This window comes from Lissotriton vulgaris, chromosome 12 (assembly GCF_964263255.1).
Source record: "Lissotriton vulgaris chromosome 12, aLisVul1.2, whole genome shotgun sequence".
In the NCBI taxonomy this organism is placed as follows: domain Eukaryota; kingdom Metazoa; phylum Chordata; class Amphibia; order Caudata; family Salamandridae; genus Lissotriton; species Lissotriton vulgaris.
Genome location: NC_141700.1, coordinates 55,273,549 through 55,296,885, shown reverse-complemented (window position 1 = coordinate 55,296,885; position 23,337 = coordinate 55,273,549). Strand labels below are relative to the sequence as shown.

General features: G+C 48.5%; 1 protein-coding gene across 1 annotated transcript in view; it reads left to right on the top strand.

Annotated features, from left to right (window-relative positions):
• Positions 1-23,133, top strand: part of TIPE1 (TNF alpha induced protein 8 like 1) — a 54,756-nt gene extending 31,623 nt beyond the window's left edge. The window contains exon 2 of the mRNA XM_086947059.1: positions 21,258-23,133. Within this exon, the coding sequence (XP_086803185.1) occupies positions 21,258-21,823 (566 nt within the window). The 3' untranslated portion in view covers positions 21,824-23,133. The remainder of the gene's footprint in view (positions 1-21,257) is intronic.
• The last annotated feature ends 204 nt before the right edge of the window (positions 23,134-23,337 follow it).

The following is a 23,337-nucleotide window of genomic DNA, read 5'->3' as shown; positions in this document are numbered from 1 at the left end:
CATTCACTGGTCAGACTTAATTGCAGAAATCACAACTGCCCGTCAAGTTCAGAATGCATAGACACTGCCAACAAAATTACTTATAAACTTTTTCCTTAATGAGAACCCCCATTCTAGGGTAGAGCCAGATTCAAGGGAGATCTTAGAGCTAATAAAAAAAGCATATAGTGTTTTGGGGTGCAGTGGGTACCTTTCTTCATCTGCATGGGCAGTTCTGGTCAGCGCTAACCTCAGAAATCTTGAAATGTGTCTAAGGGAGTTCAGCTGCAGGCTGTCTCACTCTTGGACACTTACCCGTATGCAAGCTAATGTCTCTGGGTCTCACCCTTGGAGTCTGTCTCCTCTCTATTGATGTGCACTCTAACACCTGGAGTCTAGGCCTTCGTCTCCAGTCTCTTGATATCCAGCTCCATCCCTGGCGTCTCGGCCGCCTTCTCTCTGTTGTCGTCCACTTTCATCCCTCACAAGGAAGTAGGCAATGGGCTTACCCAAAGCCCCCCGTCAGTATTGGTATTGTCCAAAATAGATCGTCGACAATAGAGAGCTAAAACTGGCTGTGGGCGAGACCTAAAAAGGTGTTCACCCTAGACCTGCACGTAGCTGCGAAACACTTTTCACAACCATACAAATCTTGGCTCGGACTCTAAATTTCCATCTTCTTCTTAATACTTTTCCGGATTCTTACGACTTAGGCTGTTTAAACTGAGTTTATGATGTCGCAAGCTGAACTTATTTTACAACTCTCAAGTCAACATTTCCCAACACCATAAAAAGTAGTCTATTTTGAAAATATTAACATCCTACTGCGTTTTGGGCCTGTGGCCTGTATCGCAGCCAATGCTACACAATGCAACCACGAGTGCCCCGTCGACGAAGGAAGCTGGCGAGATCCGCTGCAACGGATCTTTCCTGGTAATCGCTTTCTGAAGCCGTTTTAATGGGAGACTCAAAATAGTTTGAATTTTGTTTGTGTTAGTCATTGTGTATCAAGCTGCTGGCTTCTTCTTGATTTGTGGGTGATGCTCTGGTAGAACTGGACAGGAAGTTGTTTATTGAGAAGGTGTGGATTGTTCCTTTGAAAAAAGATGTGTTTTTATTCTGCTGGTTTAGGTTCACAACTGCCCTGTTACTCAGAATTGTCCCTCTCTGACTTTTCTTTTCTTGATTAGGGTGAAGTTGGGTTGGGTTGGAGTTGGGTTGGGTTGGGTGGTCACCAGAGGTTGCATGGTGGGACGTAGATACGCATGTGGTTTTGTGAGGTTGGTGAATGTCCGATCAGAACGTCGTGTATCAGGTCTGGTGTTCTGCGGCTGGTTTCCAGCCTCTGGGTTCTCATAGAATCGGAGTTAGATTGGGAGAGGCACCTGTTGCTACTTTAGTTCCCACTGAAGTTAGTGTAACATGTTGCAATCACTGGGTGACTTAGAGAGGGCTTCATATGGACGCAAATACTTTTGTTGTCATGGTGGATTTGAGATTGTCGATACAGTAACATTTTACGTTACTTCAGGTGGAAATTGTGCTTTTTCTGTTTTTTAAACCAGGGCGTAAACTGCAACAACAAGGTGATGGATGGAATTCTTGAATTAATCTCATAGTCTGGCAATGACTCAGGGCCTCATTCCAGTCCATCATTTTTTTGTCCCCCCGTACCACTCTAAACAAAGGCCCGCCTTATGGAAATCAGTACCGACCCTCTTCCTCATGGGAACGATCAGTCCGATGGCCAGTTGAGTGCCCCTCCAGATGGGACCGCGAGTAACCCCAGATAGGTTTCTACCTACTTAGGTCTCATCAGTGAGGCGCAGCTTGAGTCCTTTGGCACAGTGAGCACGGGACCCACGCGAGGGCATATCCGTCGCACTTAGGGTGTAAACTGCAAACACCACAAGGTGGTGTACAAAATGCTTGAATTCAATTTTAAACCAGCTGCACTTTCTCCGAAAGAACCCTACTCCAATAAGCATGGGACTGTGCCAGCTTCTAGAATGCCCATCTCTGTGCTATACTTGAGGACGCTACTGGTACAGAGGCTGCAGCAATCTCAAACACATTGAAAGGATGCCAAACGCAGCAGCATACCTGGCTTCAGGTGTTGTTTGTCCACACGTTACGGTAGGTCATGTCACCTGTTGGAGCCTCCATCCCACAGAGTGTGAAATGATGGCGCTCGGTCACGCACACTGTGCTGTCTATTACCCTCGTTACCATGGATACACCCGTAAGTTACTGAAGAGAGGCGCGGAGCCTCTTCCGACATGTCGTCCCTGTCATTGTTTGAGAGACAATGGTTCCCCGTCCTTGACCTGAGCTTGGGATAGAGCCTGACCGTGCTGCCTCCAGACAGGACCTCAACACCTGCCTGTGTGGTCAGACCTTTCTGGGGGGGGCTGCCCCATCCTTCCAGGTGGGGGGATTTCCACCTCCCAGGTTCATACACACTGGAGTTTCTAGCTGGGGTATTTGACGCTAAGAAACCCCCCAACACGCTTGCAGTGTAACGGCAGCAGTGCACTGGTAGTTTCTAGCAGGGCTCGAGTCGGGGTACCACGCGGGTGGACGGCGTCCCCCCATTTATTTTACAGGGTGGACGCCGTCCCCCCTGACAAACAGCTGGACTTGCTCTTTGGCCTCTCTGTGGCGAGATCGGAGCGCACCTTTCATGATGTCACTTCCTGTCGTGACGTCACTTCCGGTGACAGCGTCCCCCCATTTCTCTTTTTAGGACTCGTGCCCTGGTTTCTAGAGATGGGAAATCATATATGCAAGACTTTACTGTTTTCATAAATGTCTCTGGTTCTGCAGTACTTGGATCCAGTTGGTTTGTAACTGGATCTCTGATATAAACTCAGACGAGACAACCACACAGCAGAGACCGACTCTTGCTGATGCTCCCATTTGGCAGAAGAGTTGACCAGCTAAGCCTAGCAATATTGTTCTCTGTCACCTTAATTCATGAACCTCCAGACAGTCCCTCCCATATCAGGAACTACTTTATAGCCCAATGCCAGCCCCCCTAGCCTTAATCTCGCTGGATTAAGGAAACACCTTCCACCCGCTACACACCATTGGACAGATTAGCTAAATGTTGTCCGAAATAATGTGGTGAGACACCGGCTCCTGGCTGGGTCTGACTTGGCTTCAAACCAATAAAGAAGGATGCAGTTAGGACTGGGGGATTTTGTTCTCTCCTGTCGGTGCTTTGTCTGCTGTCCCCGTTGTGAGAAAATGCTGCTTTCGCTTGGTTTACACATGGCTGCCTCATGAACCGCGACAGACAACCTTTGATTTACTTTGTACGAGGTTCCGCATTTCACTAGGACTGACTTGGTTTATCAAGAAACCGGGCATTAAAGAGAAACTGTGGAAAAAAGAAATATAAAAATAAGAAAAATTAGATCATTGGAATGTTGAGAGCTCCATTGATGACAGAGGAGAAGTTCCAGGCTCATAATGGCGCCTATTGCTGCAACATTCCAATGCTTATCTTTCTGTTTCTCCCTTTTCAATTTAGAACATTCTACCCTCAGTAGATAGAAGGGTCTAATAGCCTTATAGCCCTTCTGCCTCTGGGTATATCCGTTGTTAAAGGCCCTCACCCTCGGGATAGGCCTTTGCCTAACTCGGGATCAGGGCCTTTAACAACCGGTATGGCCCTCAGCAACAGGCTATAAGACTGCATTAATTTATGACCTCTTCCAGTTATCAGGGCGCTTATCTTCAAGCCACAAGACTCTGGGTCATGGCTAACTTTCCCCAATAGCTTAAACGTAGCTCCCGGTAACCAGTAAGAAAAGAGGCTTCACGCCTTGTTTGTCTGGTCCAAACATCCCTAAGCCACAGGTTTCAAAAACGTATAGTGGGCTAATCAAAAACAGAATGTTCACATGGCACAGTTTCTAAGCTGTTGCAGACTTTCAGAGTTGCACAGGAGGAGATGTTTTTCATCACAAAGTTCAAGCTTTTAACAGCCAACTTAGAAATCAGTTTATGGTACTCCAAATGCTTCTCTTTGCCCAGATGGAGTCAAACTCACTTGTTTTGTTGTTGCCCACCAGGTCCATAGCGCTTCTGGCGTGACTTTCTACACTGCTGAGACTTTAGCCTCAGTGTGCGCTGGGCTGTCAGTGTCTGCTAGTGTGCGTTTCTGGCCTCTCCTCTTTTCATTCCTGCACCTGACCTCAATTGTTTGTGCTCTAGCTCCCTCCACTCCCTCCTGAGTGCACAGTGCCCTGCATCACTGCTTGGCAACCAGGAGTAACACCTTTGTGGCCAAGAACAGCAAGGAAGCAGCGCAGCGGGCTCGCGCACCGCAGATGGCGAGCGCTAGAGTCGGGCAGGCGTGGGCGGCTTCTTGTAACCATGGTTAAAGGTAACCGACAGCTGCTGCTGCCTTGGCAGGCATGTTTTGGGCCCACCTGCCTCCCCCTGTGATGACTGTTTAATTATTTACCTCCAAAAAGCTAAAAGCAGGCTTTCTCGTGGGAAGCGGGGTATCCCAAAGGCTTTCCAAAGAGAGTTACTTATTAATATATTCATGCGGGGTGTGGCCGGGATACCTGTACCCCTAAGGGCGTACAAAAATAGCTCCCAAGAACTGAAACAAAAAGGCTTGGGTCTGACAAATATAGGATAAAGGCAATGTTGTGTTTGCTTTGTTCATTCTAAATTGGCAGGGTATGCCCAGACGGGGGTCCCGTGCTCTCCATGCCACTGGATTCAAGCTAGCCTGACTGATGAGGGGTGAAACCCCAAAACCGGTCCCAGGATGCTTGTTTCCGGTCCAGGGAAGACCTTGCTTGGCAGTTTGGACTGGACTATTCTCATTGGGAACATGGTCAAGACTGATTTGCATATTGTTGGGTCCAAACTAAGGTGGCGTACTGAGCAAAAGAACGATGGATTTGACCTAGATCTCTTGACTGGGGACGAGTAGTTGAAAAGTTTCAGCGCTCCGTCCATCATCGAGTTGAGTTAGCCAAATATAGGATAAAACGTGTTCAGGCTTTTCCCTATTATTCCATTACTAATATCGTTCAAGGAATAAGCCTCATGGGAACAAAAGGCAGTGACCAATCTTATTTTCTGTCATATTTGTAGAACCCCTACAAGGACACGTACTCTACAAGGGTTGGAGCACTTGACGTGTCTTGTCCCTGTTTTTGGGAAAAGCGTTCCAAAGGTTCATCATGGAGGGTCTTGCGTGCTGCGTAACGTTTCTCAATGGAGGACTCAAAAGGTGGTGGGAAGCTTATGGGTGGAGATCTGAGGTCCTGGAATATGATTCGTTTCCTAGCCCCCACCGTCCATTACACAAGCAATGGCCGTGGACCCACCCCCAGACAGGTCCACTTGAACCTGATCCTCCAAGGATTTCCGTTTTGGGCCTTTAAGGGATTCATCACATGATCCAGGAAGGCCTAGGCCTTGAATGGCAACTGTCTTGCAATCTTGACTCCATGTGGCATGTTCTCGTTCCAGTTTTTCCGCGGAGTGCTCTTAGGCAGATACTAAAGAGCGTAATCAAACGACAAGGTCAGCATTTCAACACTGTGAGTGGCGGACTCGCATTCCTGCAATCTGCAAATATTTTGTTTTGATACCTTTATGTTCTTTAGCTGAAATGTCCTTTAGTTCATAATATTCAGAAAGATTTCACATTTGGTTACTAAGGACTCTCTTTTCTAAATATTTTTGGGATAGAGTAAAACTCTCATATATGTTTCTAACTCATTTCCCACTCCTGCCCGCTTTAGCCAATTCCCTTCCCTAAGGGTGCAGGTCGCTGTTAGCTGGACGCAGACCCAAAAACGGAATATTGCCACCTTATTTGGCCAGCGTTCCTCCTCTCCTCCGATGCCTCCAAATGGATTCCAAGAATGCTTTTTAGGTCTGGCCTACAGAGAGCTTTAGCTGTATCGTCACCTCAGGTTTTCTATAGAAAAAAATATCATAATAAACGTGATGGGGCTTGCGGTCAGAACTCTTCTCCATGGGTCTGTTCAAGTGTCTTCCACACATTGCTTCCGCCCACCACAGCACACCGCTTGGTCAGCCCGCGACATCCATCTTGCTCTGTGATTAGCCACATTTCATCGGATTACATGTACTCAGTCACCTGGAAAGGAGCGAGCTCCACTGCCAGGGCTGGTGTGCCCGACCTGCTGGATAACTCCTTTATTTTTTTATAATTCATCTTTTGGCCATTTTTTGCATATTTGCAAGAAATGATATTACTTTTTTTAAAAAACATGCTTCCATGACCTGATCTATTGGAATTGCCAATGCACATTTCATTTCTGTTTTTAAATGTTAAGTTTGAACATACGCAGGGTGTGTACTTGTGTAGCATTTGTAAATGTTAGCGAAATGCTCTAAAATAGAGATTTCTCCAAAACGTGAGTCAGGTAGAAAGCTTTGATTGGGCCAGTGTGTGCTTAACATAAACGAGTTAGCAATGTTGAAAATAGAGTTGATATGGGAATTACTCTAAATAAGTTGCCGGGCCGTAAGACTGTGAAACCTGTCGTTATATGAGTAAAATGGGATCCGAATCATAAAAATTTGGAAACACTCTACGACAAGCATAAATCAATCATTTTTTGGTGCTGCCGACAGGCCAGTGTGTGCCAATAAGACGTGCGTCTAATAGTTAAAGATTTTCATCAGGACCTTGGGCTGCACATTTCTCCCAGGGTGGGTCGTATCTGCGAACCTGGAATCTCTCTGCGCGCATCTCCGCGATGGTCAGGCTGCCGCACTCCTCCCAGATGTAAGATGCAGCTTCCACTCAGCTCTTCCCTAGTGAGCAGATTCATGTTCAGGTGTCCGCCTTTTCTCAGGGTTCCTTTCCTCTCAAGATTGTGCCGGTGGATCTCTCAGAACTCAAGATTTGGGCATCTGGAGCTCATCAGAGATTATTTTTTAATCCCACCCCCCCCCCCCCCTGGTGATCCAGACCTTTCTGACACAAAAGAACACAGAGAACAGTGATCACCTCTTAGGCATGTACATATGATAGATACTTTAATACACTCTGAAAAGTCAATTTATTGTTTCTCCAATGACCACTGTTTGCCTTCAAAAGTGTGCAGTGTTGCTTAAGCACTGCCCTTCTGAATATATTCACCAACTTTAGTAGGTGGGTCATGGGTGGGTCATGGGTTGGTGAGTGGGTGAGTAGGTGGGTCATGGGTGAGTAGGTGGTCATGGGTGGGTGAGTAGGTGGGTCGTGGGTGAGTAGGTGGTCATGGGTGGGTGAGTGAGTAGGTTGGTCGTGGGTGGGTAGGTGGGTCGTGGGTGGGTGGGTGAGTGAGTCGGTTGGTCGTGGGTGGGTAGGTGGGTCGTGGGTGGGTGAGTAGGTGGTCATGGGTGGGTGAGTGAGTAGGTTGGTCGTGGGTGGGTAGGTGGGTCGTGGGTGGGTGGGTGGGTGAGTGAGTCGGTTGGTCGTGGGTGGGTAGGTGGGTCGTGGGTGGGTGAGTAGGTGGGTCGTGGGTGAGTAGGTGGGTCGTGGGTGAGTAGGTGGGTCGTGGGTGAGTAGGTGGGTCGTGGGTGGGTGGGTGGGTGGGTGAGTGAGTCGGTTGGTAATGGGTGGGTGAGTTGGTGGATGAGTGGGTGGATGAGTGGGTGGGTGAGTGAGTGGGTGGGTGGGTGGGTGGGTGGGTGAGTAAGAGGGTGGTTGGGTGAGTGAGTGAGTAGGTAGGTGGGTGTATGGATAGGTAGATGGGTGAGTAGGTGGGTGGGGTGGTAGGATGGCCTAGGGTAGGACAAGGCCCCTCGAGTGGGGGAGCTTCTTCACAATCTCTGAAGGGGGCTCTCCTGGTCTACAAACATGGTCCACAGACGCTGACGGGCGCCACTCGCCTTCCACCAGGAGTCTCCCGTTCATTATTCATTTTCCAGGCTCCCTTTGTCTCCCCCCATGAAATATTAAACGCTGCGATGTGAACAGGTGCCTCTGTGTACAGGTAATGCATCCTCGCCCTCCCCCGGGGGCTGCGTGAGAGGCTCCTGCCGGTGTGGATAGCTGAGAGGATGGGTCTCGCCACTGCACCGCTCCTCTCCACCAGGCGCTGCACTCCTGTTTCATCCCTTCAGCCACACGGGGTTCCTTGTACCTTAGCTTTTGTTGGCCGCCTGGTTTTCCTTTTTCTGCTCTCCAATGATGAAGTTCAGCAGCATTAACAGAAGACATTCTGAAAACCAAGACTGGCTGATCCACGTTGTGTATCCTATTAGATTCTTCGTCGCCTTCACCAGAAAGCTTCGGGCGTGGCCGGGTGGATTTTAGGCGTCGCCAGATTCCACCACTTATACATTAGAAGAGGATCCTTTGAAGCAAGTGGAAAAATCTATGGGCCAGCTGTCCCTTTCTAAATGTGACCCCCCCCCCCCAACTTTCTTAGCATCTTTCCCATTGGAGACCACCTCAAGGCCTCCAGGTGTTAGTGTTTAGCTGAGTTCAGCCCAGCTGTGGCACTCCATGCAAAAATGGCTTCCAGGGAATGTCAACAAAAAAGGCTCGAGTTGGAGCACAGATGAAATGAAGGGGTGGGTTGGGAGCGGTAATGGAGTTTATGTGATTTAGTTGTTATTAATGGACATGAAGAGTTTCAGCCCACAAAAGGAATGACCGCATTTCTCTCCTGCTCGCCTGTGTCTGACTCCAGGTCGGAAAAGGAAGCAGGCGGCCAGGCTCCCACCCCTAAGCCAATCACAACGCTGCAATGCAGTGTTGTGATTGGTCTGAGCCCTGTGGATCGGCGCTCGGACAGCGAATGGGAGGCTGGGCATGTTCTCCATGCAGGCTGTAATGCAGCCTGCATGAGGATCAGGAATGTGCGCATGACTGTTTTGGGCGGCCCAAGAGGACCGACCAAACAGTTATTGCATACAGGAGTGTTCTACAACTGCTCCCCTGCTCTGCAGGCCCCGCCCCCTCACACACACTGCCGCAGCAGGAGGACAAAATAAAATGAACACAACATTCCGTTATTATCGTTTTCTTTTTTCTATTATTTTGCTGCTTCCTGGTAGTGGGGCGACGCTCCTCTGCCTTAGCGGAGGAGCCGCCACTGTCTACCACTGATGACTCGTCTGTATTTTTGCCTTTGTGCAATGCTCGGCACCCTTTTCTCTGGACACATGGTGCACAAATAACACAGCTGAAACACACAAAAAGGGCAGGGGAGATTCAGAGACCTGCAGGAGTTGACTCACCAAGTTAACACAATAGAACTCCTGGGTCTACATGGAAGAAAAAACATTGTATCTGGTTTTCATGAATGTCTTCTATTTAGACCCAGGGGTTATTTTGTGTTATATAGCACAAATAAAACATCCATCCATCCACACACAAATACATTTAATAGTCCAACAGTAGCAAGACAACCTGGTGACAGATGGAAATGCTAGTGTGTCAACATCACACAACCTTCATTTTAGGACTAAAACTAGATCTAGAAGGTACATAGAAAAAGATCAACTATTGTTGAATTTTTTGTGTCCCTGCTGGCTCAAAAGACAGATCTTCCTGGAGGTCACGCCACGCAGAAGCCAACGCTTTCAGTCCCAACAGAAGCTTTGGGAGGCAAGCAGTAGCTAGAACATATGCTGCATATTATCACATTTGCATTATAATACTTACACAGCAGTGGTGACCTGCTCTACAGGGTATGCGTCTTTGATGCCTTAAGTGTAGGCACTGAACAACACTTTATTTGCAAGTGGCGCCAATGGGGAACGGCCTCGCAGCTACCCCCATATCCAGCATGGCGAACGAGATGCTAAAATACGCAATCTACTACCACGTTCAAGCCGGCGGGAGTCTTCGATCAAGACATAATCAATCTTGACAAACGGCTGCGGGGAGCAAAAATTGATGGAAAAACAGATTTTCGTTGCATTGTGTAGGAAGCGGCTTAAAGAATGTGAACCTTGGGGGCTCTTAAAAAACAGTCCTGAGTAAAATAAAATAATTCATTTATATTCATCGTTGTGGGAGAATGCCTGGGAGACAGAGGCAGGTTAGGGCGCTGCATCGCTGCTGTACTGTATGCTAGAAACTTACCATCTCAGCACTGCACGGTTTATTGCAAGGTGGCGGTATAAGAAAGCTTACATTGCTATACGCTACCTTGATACTTGAATGCACATGTCCTCTTCACTCTAGTTACGTCCATTTGAATTTAGTGACATCCATTTCATTCATGTTACTTGCATCCAAATCTAATTCCATTCATTTGTCTCTAAATATGTGTTTCATTCAAGTTGCTTTTATTGACAGTGCCTTGGTCCATAAGACTCTAGACATCTCCATTGGACTCTAGTTGCGTCCACTGATGCCACTTGCGTCTGTTTGTCTGTACTCCCATCCATTTGACTCTAGTTGTGTCCATTAACTCTACTTGCGTCCATTTGACTATACTCTCACCCATTAGACTCTAGTTGTGTCCGCTGACTCTACTTGCATCCATTTGACTCTACCTGCATCCATTTGACTATAGTCTCACCCATTACACTTTAATTGTGTCAGTTGACTCTACTTGCGTCCATTTGACTTTAATCTCACCCATTAGACTCTACTGTCGTCCATTTGCCTCCAGGCCCACACATTCGGCTCTAGTTGTGTTCGCTGGCGCTACTTGCATCCATTTGACTCTAGTATTACCCATTAGACTCTAGTTGATTCTACTTGCGTCCATTTGACTCGTCTCACCCATTAGACTCTAGATGTTTCCGTTGACTCTACTTGTCCGTTGACTCTAGTTATGTTCGTTAACTACTTGCGTCCATTAGATTATAGTTGTGTCCGCTGACTCTACTTGCGTCGCTTTGACTCTAATCTCACCAATTAGACTCTACTTGCATCCATTTGGCTGTAGTCTCACCCATATAGACTCTGGTTGTGTCCATTGACTTTACTTGCATCCATTTGACTCTACTTGCGTTGATTTGACTCTATTTAAAAAGTAGTGAGTCCCTCTCGTGTTCAATATTTTGATAATATAATGAAAACTCTCATGACCATACTTCTTTCACTCTGATATCCAAGCACTGAACCTTGATATATAAAAACAATTCTGTAATATAAAAAGTACATTCATTAAAATGATTTCCTCAATTACCATATAAATGGCTTTAAGCTTATTCAAAATCAAACAATTTCATATAAAGCTCTACACTATATTCCATTATTATTAAAAATATACTTGAGACAATGTTTGTAAAAAACACAGTAAAACCACAAGTATGTATGGATTAACTGCACAATTTCACCATCTCAGTAACAGAGTAATCATATAAAAAATTCAAAAGTTGTAGACGCAGCGTTTCGGTGGATGAAGCTCGATAGACACCACCTTCTTCAGGACTAGAACATATTTTTTGACAACAGAAATCTCTCTGCAATCTGTAGTTCACCGATCCCTTTCTATTTCCAACACTGTTGGAGAGGATTTCGGGATGTGATATTTTCTAAAAAAGATGTTTTTTTGTTTAAAAAAAAATCTTTTTATTGAATTGAATAGTAATCATACATACAATACCGATAAGTAGACAGCACAGTTACTCATACATTTCTATATTACGCAGGGGTCAGCAAAGCTTATACATTAGTCAAAGTCTTCTCTATTCTCAGTTCTGCGCATCTCCAACTCCACCATTGGGGATATACATATGTCTCCACGATAGACATTCCATTTGGACCATTTCCTGTCCCATTTTTTGGGGCACCCCCGGGTTATAAATACTTCCTTCTCCGAAATCATGCACTTGTCTAATTCTTTGGCCCAAACCGGAGTGGAAGGTGGAGTCGCCCCCGACCCCTCCGACCCCCCTTTTCGCCAGTTCCCACTTGACTAGTGTGTATCCTAGTGTCACCAGCTGTTCAATTTCAGTAAGGTCAGTCGCCGCCCAGATGTTTTCCCAGTGCGGTCTGACTGTAGTTTGTGGTTCTCTCCCATATATGTTGGATAGCGGGGCAAGCCCAGCTAGTGTGATAGAAGGGGCCTGGTTGTCGGCAACCCTTCAGACAGAGGTTACAGGTCTTGTGCCTATTTTAGCCAAGGTGATCCCTATCATATAGGACCATTGTGGAATCCTAAGCTGTATTAGGCGAAAGCGAGGTGTGATGGATGCTTCCCCGGGGGACCATTAGACTCAACTGGAGTTCATTTGACTCCAGTCCCACTCATTAAGCTCTAGTTGTGTCCATTGACTCTTCTCCCACCCATTAGACTCTAGTTAGGTCCACTGACTATGTTTTCGTCCATTTGACTCCAGTCCTTCTAATTAGACTCTTCTTCCATTCATTTGCCTCCAGTCCCACCCATGAGACTCGGGGTCTGTGGTAGCCTCCGAAGGGGGAGGGGAGTCTGTGGTAGCCTCCGAAGGGGGAGGGGAGTCTCTGGTAGCCTCCGAAGGGGGAGGGGAGTCTGTGGTAGCCTCCGAAGGGGGAGGGGAGTCTGTGGTAGCCTCCGAAGGGGGAGGGGAGTCTGTGGTAGCCTCCGAAGGGGGAGGGGAGTCTGTGGTAGCCTCCGAAGGGGGAGGGGAGTCTGTGGTAGCCTCCGAAGGGGGAGGGGAGTCTGTGGTAGCCTCCGAAGGGGGAGGGGAGTCTCTGGTAGCCTCCGAAGGGGGAGGGGAGTCTGTGGTAGCCTCCGAAGGGGGAGGGGAGTCTCTGGTAGCCTCCGAAGGGGGAGGGGAGTCTGTGGTAGCCTCCGAAAAGGGAGGGGAGTCTCTGGTAGCCTCCGAAGGGGGAGGGGAGTCTGTGGTAGCCTCCGAAGGGGGAGGGGAGTCTGTGGTAGCCTCCGAAAAGGGAGGGGAGTCTCTGGTAGCCTCCGAAGGGGGAGGGGAGTCTGTGGTAGCCTCCGAAGGGGGAGGGGAGTCTGTGGTAGCCTCCGAAGGGGGAGGGGAGTCTGTGGTAGCCTCCGAAGGGGGAGGGGAGTCTGTGGTAGCCTCCGAAGGGGGAGGGGAGTCTGTGGTAGCCTCCGAAGGGGGAGGGGAGTCTGTGGTAGCCTCCGAAAAGGGAGGGGAGTCTCTGGTAGCCTCCGAAGGGGGAGGGGAGTCTGTGGTAGCCTCCGAAGGGGGAGGGGAGTCTGTGGTAGCCTCCGAAAAGGGAGGGGAGTCTCTGGTAGCCTCCGAAGGGGGAGGGGAGTCTCTGGTAGCCTCCGAAGGGGGAGGGGAGTCTCTGGTAGCCTCCGAAGGGGGAGGGGAGTCTGTGGTAGCCTCCGAAGGGGGAGGGGAGTCTGTGGTAGCCTCCGAAGGGGGAGGGGAGTCTGTGGTAGCCTCCGAAGGGGGAGGGGAGTCTCTGGTAGCCTCCGAAGGGGGAGGGGAGTCTCTGGTAGCCTCCGAAGGGGGAGGGGGGTCTGTGGTAGCCTCGGAAGGGGGGGGTCTGGGGTAGCCTCGGAAGGGGGGGCTGTGGTAGCCTCAGAAGGGGAGGGGGGCTGTGGTAGCCTCGGAAGGGGAGGGGGGCTGTGGTAGCCTCGGAAGGGGAGGGGGGCTGTGGTAGCCTCGGAAGGGGAGGGGGGCTGTGGTAGCCTCCGAAGGGGGAGGGGAGTCTGTGGTAGCCTCCGAAGGGGGAGGGGAGTCTGTGGTAGCCTCCGAAGGGGGAGGGGAGTCTGTGGTAGCCTCCGAAGGGGGAGGGGAGTCTCTGGTAGCCTCCGAAGGGGGAGGGGGGTCTGTGGTAGCCTCGGAAGGGGGGGGTCTGGGGTAGCCTCGGAAGGGGGGGCTGTGGTAGCCTCAGAAGGGGAGGGGGGCTGTGGTTGCCTCGGAAGGGGAGGGGGGCTGTGGTAGCCTCGGAAGGGGAGGGGGGCTGTGGTAGCCTCGGAAGGGGAGGGGGGCTGTGGTAGCCTCGGATGGGGGGGGCTGTGGTAGCCTCGGGAAGGGGGGGGCTGTGGTAGCCTCGAAAGGGTGGGGGGCTGCGGTAGCCTCGAAAAGGGGGGCTGTGGTAGCCTCGGGAAGGGGGGGGCTGTGGTAGCCTCGGAAAGGGGGGCTGTGGTAGCCTCGGGAAGGGGGGGGCTGTGGTAGCCTCGGGAAGGGGGGGCTGTGGTAGCCTCGGGAAGGGGGGGCTGTGGTAGCCTCGGAAAGGGGGGCTGTGGTAGCCTCGGGAAGGGGGGGCTGTGGTAGCCTCGGAAAGGGGGGCTGTGGTAGCCTCGGGAAGGGGGGGGCTGTGGTAGCCTCGGGAAGGGGGGGCTGTGGTAGCCTCGGGAAGGGGGGGGCTGTGGTAGCCTCGGGAAGGGGGGGCTGTGGTAGCCTCGGGAAGGGGGGGCTGTGGTAGCCTCGGGAAGGGGGGCTGTGGTAGCCTCAGGAAGGGGGGGCTGTGGTAGCCTCAGGAAGGGGGGGGCTGTGGTAGCCTCGGGAAGATGGGCTGTGGTAGCCTCGGAAGGGAGGGGGGCTGTGGTAGCCTCGGAAGGGAGGGGGGCTGTGGTACCCTCAGAAGGGAGGGGGGCTGTGGTAGCCTCGGAAAGGGGGGCTGTGGTAGCCTCAGAAGGGAGTAGCCTCGGAAGGGGGGGGGGGCTGTGGTAGCCTCATAAGGGAGGGGGGCTGTGGTAGCCTCAGAAAGGGGAGACCGGATGGGCTTCGGCCCGGGGTCTGTGGCAGCCTCGGGAAGGGGGGGGGCTGTGGTAGCCTCGGAAAGGGGGGCTGTGGTAGCCTCGGGAAGGGGGGGGGCTGTGGTAGCCTCGGGAAGGGGGGGGCTGTGGTAGCCTCGGGAAGGGGGGGCTGTGGTAGCCTCGGGAAGGGGGGCTGTGGTAGCCTCAGGAAGGGGGGGCTGTGGTAGCCTCAGGAAGGGGGGGGGGCTGTGGTAGCCTCGGGAAGATGGGCTGTGGTAGCCTCGGAAGGGAGGGGGGCTGTGGTAGCCTCGGAAGGGAGGGGGGCTGTGGTACCCTCAGAAGGGAGGGGGGCTGTGGTAGCCTCGGAAAGGGGGGCTGTGGTAGCCTCAGAAGGGAGTAGCCTCGGAAGGGGGGGGGCTGTGGTAGCCTCATAAGGGAGGGGGGCTGTGGTAGCCTCAGAAAGGGGAGACCGGATGGGCTTCGGCCCGGGGTCTGTGGCAGCCTCGGGAAGGGGGGGGCTGTGGTAGCCTCGGAAAGGGGGGCTGTGGTAGCCTCGGGAAGGGGGGGGCTGTGGTAGCCTCGGGAAGGGGGGGGCTGTGGTAGCCTCGGGAAGGGGGGGCTGTGGTAGCCTCAGGAAGGGGGGGCTGTGGTAGCCTCAGGAAGGGGGGGGCTGTGGTAGCCTCGGGAAGATGGGCTGTGGTAGCCTCGGAAGGGAGGGGGCTGTGGTAGCCTCGGAAGGGAGGGGGGCTGTGGTACCCTCAGAAGGGAGGGGGGCTGTGGTAGCCTCGGAAAGGGGGGCTGTGGTAGCCTCAGAAGGGAGTAGCCTCGGAAGGGGGGGGGGCTGTGGTAGCCTCATAAGGGAGGGGGGCTGTGGTAGCCTCAGAAAGGGGAGACCGGATGGGCTTCGGCCCGGGGTCTGTGGCAGCCTCGGGATGGTTGGGCTGGGCCTTGCGGTGTGTGCTCAGTCTGGTAGGAAGGGACTCCTCGGGCGCCTCCGTGAGGGCCCGGTCTGCCATCAAGCAGCTTGTGCGTTGAACCTAGGCCCCGCTCCTAAGTGCCGGGGTGCGCGTCCCCCGGGCAGTGTGTGCCTCTGTCCGCACTCTGAATCTCAGAGCCGGAGCCGCGCCAAACATGTCACGGAGCCCGGCTCCCAGGGAACCCCTTCCCGGCCCTGCCAAGCTCGGCGCGCGATCTTTGTTCAAGTTAATGTCCTTTAAATGGCGCCGATGTGAGGCTTGTTCCGGCAGAGCGCTGCATTGACGCGTCCGAGGGGAAACATTACTGCCTCTAAAGTGGAGTAGGAATAAACAGCTGCCCTTGTGCCTTTCTTCAACATCTTTGTAAAGCAAAAGCCCGAAGCGCTTCCAACTTTTGCAAAAAAAAAGGAACCCGGGCACGGGGTGGCAAGCTGCCCAAGGGCACACAGTTTGGTCAGGAGGGAAGCCGGGATTGTCCCCATTCCGGGGTTGGCACCCTAACCTCACCTCAAGCTCACAGCTCTTCAGGGATAGTTTGAGATGCTGGTGTCAAAACTAAGTGTCTCCGACACCCCACAGCCCTAGAGGGCACAGAATAGCCCGGTGCCACCATCTCTTGGGCATGTCCACCTAATAGGCCAAGACAAGCCACCTCAACACCGCCAACCCGCGCGACAGAGGGCCTAGGCCAATAAGCAATAGTTGGAATCAAAAGAATGGAAGGCAAATGATTTGAAAATGCTCAATTACATTTAAAATGTCACTGAAATCTGGAATTTGTTTAATTTTTTTTAACTTCCCTGTCCCTAAATCTAATCTTAACACATGTAATAAGTCCAACCTTGACTCCAAACCAAACAAATGTTCACAATAAACCTTACTCTCTCCTATGCTTCCATTTTCCCTACCTTTGCATCCATTTTGCAAAAAATGTGGTGCAAACGTCACATAAGTGGAACAAAGTGACTCGTACTAGCTTTGATCAGAATGCAGTCAGCCCGTTTGGGGCGGGGTGGCAACACAAGGTACCTGTAGGTTTCGATGGATGAAGTGTCCCCCCCACAGCTAACCAGGACATGTAACTCTAACCTGCTGTAGGTGTGCAGTGGTGTCAGACCTTCTCACAGGATCAACACAGTGGAATCTTATCCTACAAGAGCGGTAAACACCATGCCCATCTCCACCTCGCGTGAGGTTGGGAGGTCTTCGGCCTGCATGGTGGGCAGCGAGGGATAGCCCCAGCGTAGCTTCACCTCTTGTAAGACACTCCACTGATTTCCCCCTTTCTTCAGACGGTAGGGTCTGTAGCTCCAATCTGAGCAGAGCTTCCTCACCTGTAAGGAACTCCGCTGCGTTCCCCCTCTTTTCAGAAGGTATGGGTTGATGTCCTAATCCTCGCTGGAGTTGGGTGAAAGAATTAAGCAAATTGACAAACAGACACAATCGGTCACCTGCAGAGTGAAACTAGGCTCTAAAAACCGCCAAAATCAGCTATGCAGGCGAGCATGCGAAACTGGCAGATTTCGGGTTCGCGCAGTCGCAGTTTGCAGTATTCTCTCTTGCGAAAGAAGGCCCATAGAATTTTCTCCAGAGAACTATCCACAAAAAGACTGTTTGTGGCATGATGACAAGCTGCCTTTTGTTTTTTAATTCTTCCCTGGTTGCGGGAACAGATCAGCAGAATTTTATTGATTTGTATCGCAATTCACTTTTGCATACCGTGGGCTAAAAATAATATTTCGTCCAAGCTCTTTGCCTGGGAAGATGTTATCTATGGACACACAGATGTTGGCTCCAATCGTCTCTGAAATGTGTTCTCTCAGAGTACATGCTGAACATCATATTTCCACGTTCCACGATCTAAATCTAAGTCAAGCTGACCACCAGAGTTTTCTTGTCGCACATAGTTTTAGGAAAAGTTGCTAAACTTTTTTAAAAAATTCAACATTTAACTATAACTCCTTAATTGTGCTTTATTTAATTTAATTACTTTGCCGTGTTCTTCATGTTCTGTCCATCTGGAAAACAGTAGCATTTTGGGGAAGACAAATCCATCCACAAGGCCTCTCCCCTCATTCCTTGAACCTTCACCCTTACTTTGCTCGCTCTCTCAAGGTCCATCCATCCTATCTGCGTCAGCACTTTGTGGCAGTCTAAGGGGCGTATAAAGTGCTACATAAATGTGCAACATGACCTGCTACAGCCTGTCTTATGACATTACAACAAATGCCATTACCACACAGCACACTTGTCTCATTTGTTCCCACTTCTGTTCTGTAGGGAGTGTTACTTTATTTTAGGAAGTAAATCAGGTCACTTAACTGGTGGCCTCTACAATGCAACAAATTATGTCCTCCAGTTTCGGCTTATCAGAGGGTAGTGCGAAGCATTTGTTGTACTCACAGAGGCAATAAATGAGACACACGCAAGAATAAATCTGAGACCAATTTAGAAAAATACATTTTATTTTTATATACATTTTGATACCAAGAACTTTGTTATCAAGTAAGCACATTTTTAGATATTGATTTATATAGGTAAGTAAACAGTTCCACTAAATGCATCTCGACGAAGCAGTGCTTCTTAATGGAAGAAAAGGCATATGTTGCATACAGTTATTTACGGTCGGTTTCTGGGAGTCTCCTTCTGGACTTAAGGTCATAGGGGGGCCAAGGTCCAAAGTACCACCAGCAGTATCTCATTACTTGCCCTGAGATGTCCAAGTGCTGATCAGGTTGGTAGCTTTGCGCACTACGCTGGTGGAAAGAGGGGGACTTTGGGACAAGTTCAGGGTACAGTTGGTTCATCGGTACCGAGCTGGATCGCTTGGGTGCAGAGCGAAAAGGACTACTGGGCTCTGTGCGTCCGAGGGCCTTGCTGTTGTCAGTCTCGCCGGCTGAGGGTGTAAAATCAGGAGGGCTGGGCCACGGCGGTAGAGGCCTTTGAAGCCTCCCGCCTTGATATGCGGTTATCACCTCCGGCGGGAGAAGGCATTGTTTCTGGCCACAGAGAGCACAGGCTCTCGCCTGCAAGGGGTCAGAAGACTGTCTGTAGTGGCAGGCTGGTCTACACCAGTCAGCACTAGAATCAATGTTTGTTTATGAACCTCATCAGCGCGGCGCAAATTCGTGCGCTGTGCTGAACGTTCCATTGGGCTTATGGAACCATGACGGAACGGTTCCGTCATGAGCACAGGTCAACCGACGCTCATGACGGAACCGTTCCGTCATGAGCATCGAAGGGGTTAATACAAGATGTTTGATACCAAACATCTCTAGTTTCAGTGAAGCCACCATGTAGCTGGGGAAACTCTTAACTACCAGCATCCAGCACATGTACTTAAAATGGCTTCCCTGATCACTTGTAATATCTAGGAATCGTTTTTTCCAATACTTTATCCGATTTTATAACAAAATCATAAAAGTGCAATGCATTATATTTTAAAATCTCAACAAACAGTATAGTAAAAACAGTTCATAAGACAAAAAAACAATACCCAGCACTAGTGAAGAGCAAATACATTTTTTATTTCTAGCACAAGTTCGGTACCCATTGGATTTGCATTTAAAGCACCAAGCCATCTTGGGGTCCCAGTTCTTACCCTGGAACCCACCCTAGGTTTGTGTAATGTCACAGGGCTCACCCCCATGAACAGGTTTATATGTCTCTTTGTTTTTATCCTTAGGTTGCCTACTCTCTTCCCCTTGGGGAGGTGGCAAGAATAGCAACCCCTTTCATTTGGTCACCCCCTCCATTAGACTTGGACACCCTTGTCTTGAGCCAATGGTCAGCCTTCTTTCCCAATTCTTTGGGAGAGACTGGACCTAGGTCTACCAAGTATTGATGCAATTTTTCAGAAACAGTTACTTAACAGATACTTTTTCATAATAAGATTATAACACCTAGCATAGTCTTGCACATTGTTACCTTTTAACCAGCCACCTAGTGTTTTGTATTGAGAAGTCAACAAAATCTATTGGAGGACTGTTTTGAGGTTTTGTGTCTCTCTCTGAACGTAATTCTATACTCCTCAGCGGCGAGTCCAAAGCCCTTAATCTGGGTATCTTTAATGCGGTCACAGGACTCAACATCTGCCTAGTTCGATGTCAGGAGTCTGTGCACTTCCTAAAAAACGGCTACCAGAGTAGAGAGCCCCAATACTTCTGCCTGGGTCTCCTCACCTCAAAGGCTGTAAACCACTTGGTGATATCATCACGCTCTAGATATTTGGGGATCTTGCTTATACCAGAGATGGGGGCTAGGCAAGGCTAGTAAGGAATCTATAACAGTCTCTTTCTGATAAATTGTTCAGGAGAAGATCAGGCATCATTACTACCAACACAAAAACAACTCCTTTAGGTGTTGAAAAGTAGCATTACTTGCAATACTGACCCTATGCCATGCACTATACAGGTAGCATAGTTCACATTAAAAATCCACTACAGATATATGGGAAACCCTCATTGAGTACGGTGTTCAATCTGTAAACAACTATTCTGAGAAAGCCAAAATAGTGAATGCCAATTCTATAAAAAAAAATGCCCTACTACGGACAGCTCTTATCTGTATCATGCTCCTGACACACTCCAAACCCACAGTAAGAAATTAAGTTGATACCAATAGAGAACGAGTACTGCAAACAGTGTTTACTCTATGGAGAGAGTTCATTCTATGCCACACCGTTTGCAAACACTGAAACTCTCATGAGAAATGCACCAAAGAGTATTCAAAAGAATCTACTAAGAACAGTGTACATTTTATGCACCAGTTGTCAAAAAATAAACTATTTGCTAAAAATAACCAAGATCTAAAAGTGCTAAATATCTTACTACTTGCACCCTTCATACTGTGGTGGAAACTTTACAGTTAGACCATCTTCTGAAGCATAACAAGCACAGATACATAGGTTAGTACCTGGTGCACACACTCTTCTATGTTAAGTATGAATTATCATGATGACCCGATTCTCTCTAATAACTCATGGCTGCTTACAAAAGTTAGTGTCTACTCTGTAGAATATTTCTTCATTTGGAAACTTTTTCTGCAAAACCAAAAAGTTGTGTGAAGCAAAATGAATAAAAGTCAACAGCCACCTTCACACAGATTTACTCTTGAATGCAAACATTTATACATGTTCAATACCTGTACAAAGCTATGGTACGTTAAGAGCACATGCATTTTGTAAATACTTAAACCCATATGCTTGAGCCATCCTGTACAAAAGTTTGTAGAAAAGTAATGTGGTTCTTACTCGCCACTATGTAAACAAAGCAGCACACAATGGATGATGTCATCAATGATGTAATTTGAGATGTCATAAGCAATGCATGGTGGGAGGCGCTGCTAACTAGAACTGGTGAATTTCTTTTTTTTTTTAGTTTAAAACATTAATTTCACTGACAAATTCACCTAACTATAACCTTACTTCAACCTTTGGTTTTTTCAGTGAATATATATAATGCATACACTATGCAAAACCAATTCAAATTAATCTGAAATAATTATATAATCAAATTTAAGGATCCAAAGTATAGTATGGCAAAATTAAACATCCGAAATAAAGAGGGCACATCTTTCTAAAGCGTTAATGGCAGGATTGCAAGCCATCCATCAAATAACAGAATCATATAAATGTTAACAACTTGTTACAATAAGTCTGTAAACACTGTGTCTCTTGCTTCCATTTGTGGTGTCTAAATAGTAACTCATTTGTGTTGCTTTTTCTCCATAGAAAAGATGGATTCCTTCAGCACCAAGAACCTGGCTATGCAGGCACAGAAGAAACTCCTCAGCAAGATGGCCTCAAAGTCTATGGCAAGTGTCTTTATCGATGACACAAGCAGCGAGATCTTGGATGAGCTGTACCGTGTCACCAAAGAGTACACCCGCAACCGGAAAGAAGCGCAAAAGATCATCAAGAACCTCATTAAGGTCATTATGAAGCTTGCAGTGCTCTACCGAAATGGGCAGTTCAACGGTGACGAGCATCTAGTCATGCAGCGCTTCCGCAAGAAGGTTCACACCTTGGCAATGACAGCGGTCAGCTTCTACCAAATAGACTTCACCTTCGACCGAAGGGTCATGTCCAACATTCTGAACGAGTGCCGAGACATGCTGCATCAGGCCGTCAACAGACACCTGACAGCCAAGTCTCACTCCAGAATTAATCATGTCTTCAACCACTTTGCGGACTATGAATTCTTGTCGGCACTGTATGGCCCATCAGAACCCTATCGAACCCACCTCAAGAAGATCTGTGAAGGAATCAACAAAATGCTGGATGAGGGAAACATCTGATAGACCACTGAGAGAATGTTTGTGTCTTTGCCTACTCTCTGTCCTTACTGGCCAAACTCTTTCGGTGATAAACATCCTCCTCAGCCTCTTCTAAGGACCACCAGGTATGTGGAATAACATCGTATGATTCTCGTCTACTGTTAATCGCAACTTAAAATATTCTGGCTAAACAGAGTCTAGAGACTGAAAGCAAAGGATGAATGTAAGAAGACCGACTTCTTGGTTTTATACTGTCAATCAACTGTTTGCTACAATGTCAAGGAAAACCTGTGCACCTTTATTATGGAAAAAAGACCAAACTTAAAAAGAAGAAGAAGCACTTTTGTTTAACTTGAGACCAAACTTAACCATTGGCATGGAGAAATCCCAGATGGTGGCGTTCCAGAAGTAGCTCTTACTACAACCCTCTTGGTGTCCAGCAACAGCTCTTCTTAGCACTTGTCGTTATCAGGGTTTATGTTCCAGTTGCCAAGCTTCCAAGTGATGTACATTAATTCAGGAAGAATATCTTTTATGAGACTTCTGCAGCTAAAAAGCATAGTCAGCCGTCCGTACTGTGGATACAACAGACCCATCTTTCAGATGTCGATAATCGAGGTATGGCTAGTTGAGACTGAAACAGGAGGATGAAGCCGTGTTTAGAAGGACAAATGCATCTGGCAGAACAGAAAATCTCTAGTCACAAGATGGGACTCTCTGAAACGCTTGTACAACTATTTCTCCTAAGTATGAACAACCACTTTGATACGAGTTTACAAAAATATCTCCTATGCTGAAGAACTACCTGACCTAATGTTCCACTTCCATGTGTAAAGGTGCTCCTCTAAGCCACCTGATAGGGTTGAACATATGAAATCACATGTAGTCGGAGCAATGACAACCCTGTGCTCACCTACCTTAAAGATCCCTAAAGATGGGGGGGGCGGGGATGTTACGTGGGGCATGACAACAAACTTTCATTCTTTCCAGAACACTTGTACATTCCTCAAGAAACTTTATTCCAGAGGCCTTTTATGACACAATGGGTTTTCAGTTTTATTTTCAAGAGGACAAACATTTAAGAAGCAGTTAACCAAATGTGCACTTTGATAAACCTCAAGTCCAACACGTGTGTTTTCTTGGTCACTCTGTTCTGATAATCACTGTTGTTGGGATTTTTATGTGTCTTCTTGTTGGCTGTCATTTTATATGTCAAGGATGCTGAGTTACTTGTACTCAAAGGCATGTCTGCACTGCTGAGCTAGTTGACATACAACGTTTTCACTTAAGTCTTTATATGATCAAGTAATTAAAGAGTGAACTATTGGAAATCTCTAGTCTTCTTTTTATTTGGAAACTGATATTTAGCCAAATATTTTATCTTTCAAAGACAGCTGGAGTGTCGCCTGTGCAAAAGGAACAAGTTGCTTACCTTTGGTAACAATGTATCTGTAAGAGAGATATATCTCAGATTCATCACCCTCCGGCTCCCTGGTTTAATGACTCACTCCGTCGTGAAAAATCTGGTTGCAAGA